The following is a 9,052-nucleotide window of genomic DNA, read 5'->3' as shown; positions in this document are numbered from 1 at the left end:
TAATTAATATTTTAAAATTTAAATAATGATATTATTTGAATAACTATAATAGTATTGTATATAATTAATTTCACTTATATCAATTAATAATTATATTAAAATCTTAATCTATATTTATTATATATTATATATACTAAAATTAATATTTATTGTATTTTAAATAATCATCTATTGTTTTTTGTGATAAATATATTTTCAATTATTATTGGAGATTAAACTACTATTATTTAACTTTTTAAGTTTAATTTATTGTACTTATTGTATTTATTATATTTTTGTTATAATTTATTGATTAATATTTATTAGATTTAAACTATCATTTGACATTACACTATTTATTAACTAATTTAATATATTTTTTAGTGTTTAGTATTTGTGTAATAGTTGTATTTATTGTTTTTATTATTATTATTATTATTATTATTATTATTATTATTATTATTATTATTATTTATTGTATTTTTATCATCAAAATATTTTCAATAATCGTGTATTTTTGCTATAAATTTTCAATAATTATTGGAGATTAAATTATTGTTATTCATTAGTGATTAGACTATTAAGTTAGAAAAAAATAGGAGTGTTCACAGATTGGTTCGGTTTAGTTGTAGGTTGTTTGGCTAAATAAATCGACTTGATCAGGTTAGGGAGTTTGTCACTTGAAATTGACTGACTATTAGTGAATCGGCCAACTTGGGTTGTATCAGTTTGGATCAATTTTCGGTTTGGTAAGTCTGTTTAAAAGATTTAAGCTTAAAAAATTAAATTTAAAATTAAAAAATTAGAATGACATTATTAAAAAATAAATTTATGATATAAAATATTTTATACAAAGAAATATGGGGATTTTTCCACTTTTCTGTATTAAAAACTTATATTAAAATATAAGTATGGTCGAGTTGCTCAATTTGGTCGATGTACAAATGGCCCAAGTGGAACTGATCCAGCCTGGTCAGGTTGGGAAATTGTTGGTCAATTTGGTCGGTTTCATCAATTTGATGAACAACCCTAGCTGAAATTAATTATTGTTATTTTTGTATTGTAAAAAAAATTATTAAAAGTAGTATACAAAATATAAGGGAAAATCTGTGATGCGGGAAAGATATGGTATTGGAAGAGTTTTGGCCAATCAGAATCCACCCATGAATTTTGATACATTACACCTGATTGGCTACCATGTTTTCAATACCAGTTGATTGGTAAAATAATTTGTCAGATATCATATCTTTCCCATATGATAGTTGAACCTAAAATATAATAGTTATTAATTATTTAAAAGTTAAAAATATAAAACAATTTCTATTATTTTGCTTTCGCTTAACAAATCCTGTGCACCGCATGTATCAAGCTAATATTATAGAAATTCTGGTTCAAAAACTTTCTAAGTTTCAAAAACCAGAATTGTTCAATAAATGGTTTGCTGACATTCTTATGTCATTGGTTCAACTCAAGGCTTCAATGATCTAAGCTCCTTATATGATGTCAACAACTTCTTTTCCTTTGAATTCTTTGTATTTTGACATTTTTTTTACTTAGTTCTATCGAATATGACCAACTCAAACATTTTTGTCTATGATTTGACCACAAATTTGTAGTTTACTTATTCACAAGACTCAATATTTTGAAGTGGTAATATCTCTATCTTATCATTTTAGGTTTTTAATTGAAGGTCTTCCTATCATGTATTTACCCCAACAAAATCACAAAGGAAAGTGAATCAGTGAATACATGGATGGCTGAGATTTTTGTTGCCCAAGAGTGTCCCTGTTTCTCTTTGTTGTTAATTCAAATCTCCATATTTAAAAAGAAAGAAGAAGAAACTATAAGTTTCTATTTTTATATGAGTAAATTAAATGCATCCCTTCTCCCTAGAACCATCTAAATGGTTCAACCGATTCTTTTATCACCTAGATTATTGCCTAAAAGCCTAGCCTACTTATATTGTCACCTAGAATATTCTCTCCTATTGGTTCTCAATTTAGGGGTGTGATCTATGGTACGTATATTTCTACTAGGCAGTCTAGGTCATTAGTTGCAACTTGCAAGGAGTTGGGATGGAAAAATAACAAAAATACTGAAATACAAAGTGACCCTTTTTGTGCAATGAAAAGAATTAAAAGAAAAAATGGGTAGGGATTCATTGCAAGAATCAACATCACATGTTTCTTGCAAATGGTTAGTGTTTAAAGAAGATGTTCATGCTGGGATTGTGGTGGTTGGACAGCCATTTTATCATCAATTTATCCTTAAGTGGTTCGAGAGGCTATTCTTTTTTTTTTTTTTTTCTCATTCTTTTCAGACTTAAGGTAGTGGCACATTTCTTAAGTGGATCTTATACTGGTTAAAATACATAACCATCATTGCTTATTTGGTTATGGGTATGTATAGCTTGGAGAGTAAAATTCTTTTATTCCATTTTTTTCAATCACACTGTAATTTTTTTTTCAATTTTATTAAATTACTTTATTCCAATTAAATTGTAATTTTTTCAATTTAATTTTATTTCTTCATAAATGATTAATTGTATGTCTATTTTCTTTTTTGTTAATTTTTTTTATTTTATCCAAAATACTTGTCATTTTTACTTAGCAAAAGAAAAAGTGGAAAATATTAGAAAAGACTCAAAAAAGATCAGCTCCACAGCCCAGGCTTGTGGCCCAGTCCGACCCGGCATAGGCCCATCTAGGCTCGTTTTGTGGGTTATGCCAAACCTCCCCTTTGAGGGATTCCAGGCCAGTAGGCACGGCCCACCCAGGCTCGCTTGTTGGCATGGCACAACCTCTACAGTCTGAACGACCCACAATCGTGTCGGGCCCACATTACACCTCTAGTTGATTCTAGTCTTCTATTTGAGTCTTGCTTTAAACACTACTAACTAGTAGCCAATAAGCTACTCAAATTTTCATTAAAGAAAAACAAACAATATAAAAAGGAAAGCAAGAAAGAAATTGGAGGCCTGGATCAATATAATCCTACTAACCAATATATCTATTCAATTCCTATGCAAAAGAAAAAAAAAAAACGAGTTAACTGGATGAACTCAGAAAAGAACTCTAAACCTGTGTTTGATTTAACAGAAAAGTAGAGAGACAGAAAATGAGATAAAGTTTTTAAGGAATTTTACAAAAATCATTAAGAAATTTCCAACTTTCTTTCTCTATTTTTTTTTTTTTTTATCAAACCAAACATGGCTTAACTGACCTATTTAGCCATTTAAGCTACATTTTCCATATCAAAATAGTAATGAAAAGTAATTTATACCAATGGATCTTTCCTTTGTTCCCCATCTGCCCCCTCTTCTAAGGGATGATGCATGCGGTCAATCAATACAACTCATCAAACAAACAGTAGACTCTTTGCTTTAACCATGTATTCACTTTCTTAGCCCTAGCAAGCTCGGACCTTCTCATCCATGGAAACTTTCGAACACACCAGGGCAATCTGAAGTTTCAAAATTTAATTTAAAGAAGTAGACCAAAGAGGGCGGTAGCTGCCACAACCAACTCAAATGCACACGGAACATTCGATCCAAGCCGGTGGGAATTACATTCACCAACTTTACTTGTTGAACAGCCCGACTTTTTAGCATTTTTTATGGGCTCCACTATTCTTTTTGTTTCTTCTTTTTTTTTTTCTTAAATAATGAGTTCCACAAGTATGCTGTATATCACTAGTTTTAATGCAGTATGCTTTAGTGCAACATTCCACACCATATGTCTAAAAGAATCACCTTTTCTCTATTTTAATAAAATTTATTTTGAAGGATCATTTACTGAAACACCCCTATCATTTGGCTGATAATTAATCTATTAAAATTATTTCATAGTTTGCGATCCATTTACTTAATCACTTTTTGTTAAGAACCATTTGTATCGTTGTCTGAAAATAGTGGCATGATCATCTAAACCAAGAAACAATGTTTGGTTTTAGTAGAATGAAAGAGAGAACAATAGTGTCTTGGTTTATTTGTAATGATGCATCTTTCTTCTTCAAACATAAAACAAAATATACCAATTATTGTTCATTGTGTTTTACTATGGGCAAGAACAACATTTCTATTTTTATTTTCTTTTCCTTCAATTTGTTCAAACAGACATTAGGGTTGAAGTTGTCATTTTTCACTTTTGTCTAATGAAAAGTTGATTAAATAAACAATTGTAAACTATAAGGGGTGTTTCAATAAAATGCAAAGTATAAGATAGGTTATAGTAAATTTATAAAACTATGTGTATTTTAATAAAGGAAAAATTTATGATGCGGGAAAGATATATTATGAAAAGAATTTTGACTAATCAAAACTCACCCATGAATTTTGATAAATAACACTTAATTGGCTATCACATTTATGATTCTAGTTGACTGGTCGGAAGTTTTAACAAGTATATGTGGTATAAAGGTGATAAGCAAATCGCCTACTCCTTGGGTGGCTGAGATTGTCCAATTATGATCGATCTAGTAGAATTGTGCTTTTATTTGAACAAACAATAATTTCTTATCCTAAATGGTGGAAGAAAAAGGCTTAGCTTGGTGTTGGGTGCTTATAATCTCAGGGCACTATTGTTGGGTCAGGGATATCTAAGTACACAGTCTCTGACTCTTGAATAGCAAATTATGCTCATGAGCATCCTCACTAAAAGCAACCAATAGCATATTTCATTCATCATCTGTCACTATAAATGTCTCCCACTGTCTCATCATTCCTAAGCGTTTGACCAACTGATACTTTTTGTGTCTAGTGGTCATTAGAGGATATCATCTTTTTATTTAAGTTGATGAACAGTTCTGGTGATAAGACAAAATGTTAGTGCACCTCAATGCATCGATTCACAGTTCAAAGTTACGGAAGTTTTAAATAGTTAGGCTGCGTTTGGGGATAGAGTCTAAATTCTAGTTTACTTTTTTTTTTTTCGTTGATTTGGTTGTCTTATTTGTTTGTAAAAAATAAAATAGGAAGTAAAATGGTACGATCCTTCAATTCTCACGATGGAGGTAAGAGGGTTATTTGTTTGGGAGTGAAGTAAGAAGTCAAGATGATGTGGTCCCCACGTTATATGAGAAACAGAGATTGAGGTAGGAAGAATGTGGTGCAAAATTTACATTGCTGATGAGTACAAATGAGATAAAGTACAAATTCTGCTTCCGGGTAGGAGTGCAATGCAAATCATATATTGTTACAAATAGGGGTGAGCAAATGGGTAGGTTCTACCTAGAACCGAATGAAATTGACCTCGAACTGGCCTTGAACTAACCCTACCCAATTTGTTATAGGGTAGGGTCTGGTTCCAAATTCTTAGAACTGAGCCCCACTCAAGCTGGTTTTAGGGTCTAGGGATTTACCCTACCCAGACTAACCCGATGAATCAGCCTTGGTGGAACCTACTTTGGAACTAAACTTGCCTTGAAATAAACCAAAATAGTTTTGGGGATGTGAAGATTTGAACTTAAGCAATCATGGTTACAAAGGCCATAGTCTCACTTGACCATTGAGTTACTTAAGTGTTTTGATTATTTGTTTTCATTTTAATATTTGAATGTATACAACAAGTAATGTAAAAGGTAATATTTACAAAATTTAAATTTAAATTATAAGTTTTAAATGATAAAATGATAATTTACATATTAAGCCACTCAATTTAATCAATAAAGATAATACAAGTTTTAAACTATATATTATATTTATTAAAAATCAACATTTTAAAGAACATGTTTCTTTATTTTTAAAGGGGGTAAGTAAAAAAATAACAGGTTCCACGGGTAGACCCTATAATCACCAAGGCCAGAACCAACCTTCACAGGTAGGTTCCGCTTCTAAAAACCTAGAACTTACCCCTACAAGGTAGGTTCCAAGTTATGCCATAGAATTGAACTGACCAATGCTCATCCCTAGTTACAAATAAACAACTGCACAAGAAACTTATCAACTAAGTGCAAATTTTGTATTTTGTTCAAATATGCACTACAACGAGATGCATGCATTGTAGATTTATGATGAGATCCTTCTCTATACTATGAGCAGAGGATCTGGTATTTGAATCCTTGAAGTCTCACCTAACAGATTACCATCTCATAAATCCTTTGTATTTCTTTTATTTTGGTTATTTAATGACTCTCTACTAGGGTTTATGATGTTAGAATTTTTTAAACATTTATAGAGACGAGTTCTAAAGTGTTATGGAGAGAGAGAGAGAGTCAAGTGACTACCATCACTCATTGCTAACATCCTTGAGACTGGAAGAAATTGCAATACCTCTCTCTGTAGAAACTAGAAACTAGAAGACTCATTGCTTTGTCTGACTTTTCAAAATGAATTCATTCAATATCCGAACTCCAAACCCTGTAGATTTTGCTTCAAGGATGCATTCTGCAGCTGCAAGCTAAACTTGTGTTCCATCACAGGTCTGACCTGCTCCATTTCATACCCAAATCAAATCCCAATCAAAGATGTGTGCAGGGTCCCTTAGCAGACAAGAAATCTATCAATTGGGCCCACCTATGTTCCCACCCAGCATGCAAAAGTGTGATTACACCAGTCAAATGAAATCCACCCATTGCTAAGACTGAAGATCCTGAGGTGGAAACGGACCCACCATGGGGCTGAATGTGAACAAACAGGTGGAAGTGGGCCCACATGACCCGGCAAAGCCAAAAAGGAAATGGGCCCACCTGACCCGGCAAAAGCCAAAAAGAAAAAGCCGAAATTTGAAATGTGTCTAGCACGTCCATCCTCCAGTACTCCTGCCCCCAGTCAGCCCCTGTAGTCTGTTCATGCTCTTATGCATCACAACCACGCCATTATTTAGTCCCCCACAGCATCTACCAAAGAAAAAAAAAATGATAGAACCCAAAAGAAAACGTTTCAGAATCCCAATAAACTTCACTTTAGCTCCCTCCTGCCGTTGACTGATTCCTTCTACTGCATCACCTTCTCCTCACTTTTTAAAAATTTTCTCACTTTAAATACTACAACCATTCCATTTCCTTCCTCATCAGTTCACACCATGGCGTACAGTAGCAATCTATGTTATCCCTACCCTTCCCTAGCTTGGGATATCCACAACATTGGAGTTTTCAACGCAGACATGTCTATGGGTATCCTTTCTTCTCTCGCTTCTTTTCTTTCTTGTAATCTTGTTCATATGGACATAGTGTTTCATGGCTGGCGCAAATCATCATGCATTTGACGTACAACTTTGTCATTGTGTCTGTGTCTGTGTCTGTTTCAGTTATGGAGTCCACCGAAGCATTCCTCTCGTCGCCGGCCGATTTATCGACTGGGTATCTACAGGATGCATTGGTCGAGTGGAGTGACCGGTTTAAGCGAAGACGGTTGCAGTTTTCCAGCAATGATCAAACAAGTTTTGATTTCGATCATCTTCTACAGGTAAGGCTTTAGTCTGAAAGTGAGTTAATTTTAGTCTTTCTAGTATGTTAGCTGTTTGTGTAGAAGCTGATGATCTTTTGTTTGCAGAGCTACTCCAACTCGAATTGCACCGAAAACCCACTTAAGAATTATAACTGCTTGAGCCAGCAGACCACCGAAATCAATGGAGTTTCAGGTAAGCTAGCTAGTATCCCTCCATCAAAATAGACATTTCTATTTGTTACTATCTAGAAACTACAAGCTGTAAAGGAACTAATGGCGACCCACGTTAGATGATTTGGCTAGCTTGGACGCCATAATTATGGCGTTTCAACTTTCAATCTCCAACCAGTGTCAAACCCTGACCAGATGGTCATTTCATTTTCTTCGAGGATCGAGAATTCCCAGAAATGGTTCAAAATCAAGCACCATTTCATCAAACAGTCGTCGCACGAATATGGTACTTGATGAAAACAGATTTAATTAATTTCTTCACTGGTGATTATATTATATATTGTTGTTACTTGTATGTTGATCAGGAGATGAACTGTTAAACTCTTCAGCAATGAGCAGCATCAGCGATGAAGAAACAATAGTCTCGGAGATAAAAACAACCGAAGAGACAATGTCAGCCCCAGAAACGTTAACACACGGTTCTTCAGGCTCCTCTTGCAAGAACCCACAGAAGCCAAGCTCATGCACATATGACAAAGACAACCTACTGATCTCAAGATACCCTTTATCTTCTTCTGGTACTCTCTCTTTTCCTTGGCTTCATTCACTTTACGCTTCTGTATCGGTTTTCCAACTTGTTGCTTTGGCTCTTCTTCATCAGAAGGCCGCTGTCAAAGGAAGAGGAAAGTAATAACAGGCGTGGCGTACCCATTTGCACTGGTAAAGCCTGGAGGAGTTGAAGGGGACGTGACGCTGAATGACATAAACCAGAGGATTCTCATGCCTCCGACTAGGCCTGTCCGGCACCCCGTGGGGGACTTCGCTTGCCGTCCGTGCGTTTCTCCGTCCGGAACCGGTCTCTCCGGGAAGGCCGTCGTTGCACTAACCAGAATCCACACACAAGGGAGAGGAACAATCACAATTATTAGAACAAGAGGTTGATGAGTGATTGCTAAAGCTTAATTCATATATGGTTGTTAATTATGTATAATTTTCATTAATTAATTGTGTATAGATATTATCATTTATCTACATATGTAAAGTTTGGATTTTTAGTGAATTCAAGGTTATGGTATACTCATACCTCACAAGTTAAAGTGCATTTTTTTGGACTCTCCTTAACGCTCTAAAACCCTTAAGAATTTGTCTCAAAGTCCTTAATTAATGATTTGGATGAGTTACGAACTAAGCATACAGTACCTAAGTTAGGAGGACTTCTTAGGAGGTCACCCATCGTAGTGAGTATTCTATGTTTATTAAATTAAAGGTGTGTTTGGTTTGAAAGAAAAGGTAAAGAAAGGAAGGGAAAGATAGGGAAATATATTCAAGATTTGTTTAGGTTTTCCTATATTTTTCATCCTTTCCTTACCTTTTCTTTCAAACCAAAGCACAGCCTAAGGGTCTTCTACAAGATGGACATTTTTGTTTTCATTTGGGAAATTGTCTAAAACTCATCATGAATTTTCAATATTTCTCTTAAACTCACCACAACTTTTCAAAATGTCTAAAATTCACCAG

General features: G+C 34.0%; 1 protein-coding gene across 2 annotated transcripts; it reads left to right on the top strand.

Annotated features, from left to right (window-relative positions):
* The first annotated feature begins 6,851 nt into the window (after nucleotides 1-6,851).
* LOC104589195 (uncharacterized) lies at nucleotides 6,852-8,625 on the top strand. 2 transcript variants are annotated; one of them, XM_010247529.3, is made up of 5 exons: nucleotides 6,852-7,089; nucleotides 7,224-7,381; nucleotides 7,469-7,556; nucleotides 7,924-8,112; nucleotides 8,196-8,625. In XM_010247529.3, the coding sequence occupies exons 1-5, from the start codon at nucleotides 6,999-7,001 to the stop codon at nucleotides 8,474-8,476; spliced, it is 807 nt and encodes a 268-aa protein (XP_010245831.1). In that variant the 5' UTR covers nucleotides 6,852-6,998; the 3' UTR covers nucleotides 8,477-8,625. The 2 variants fall into 2 exon arrangements, with proteins under 2 accessions (XP_010245831.1, XP_010245761.1); XM_010247459.3 differs by having other exon boundaries at nucleotides 6,859-7,089; nucleotides 7,900-8,112.
* Nucleotides 8,626-9,052: the final 427 nt, after the last annotated feature.

Source organism: Nelumbo nucifera, chromosome 3, assembly GCF_055504915.1.
Source record: "Nelumbo nucifera cultivar China Antique chromosome 3, China Antique-T2T, whole genome shotgun sequence".
NCBI lineage: Eukaryota > Viridiplantae > Streptophyta > Magnoliopsida > Proteales > Nelumbonaceae > Nelumbo > Nelumbo nucifera.
The sequence above is the reverse complement of the archived record's forward strand: the minus strand, read 5'-3'. Positions and strand labels throughout refer to the sequence as shown.

What these genes read in the sequence shown, in the direction of transcription:
- LOC104589195 (XM_010247459.3), top strand. Translation starts at nt 6,999, where the DNA reads ATGGCGTACAGTAGCAATCTATGTTATCCCTACCCTTCCCTAGCTTGG. An exon ending in ATTTCGATCATCTTCTACAG is followed by an intron (nt 7,382 to 7,468) that starts GTAAGGCTTTAG and finishes TTTTGTTTGCAG; the next exon opens with AGCTACTCCAACTCGAATTG. An exon ending in CGAAATCAATGGAGTTTCAG is followed by an intron (nt 7,557 to 7,899) that starts GTAAGCTAGCTA and finishes TATGTTGATCAG; the next exon opens with GAGATGAACTGTTAAACTCT.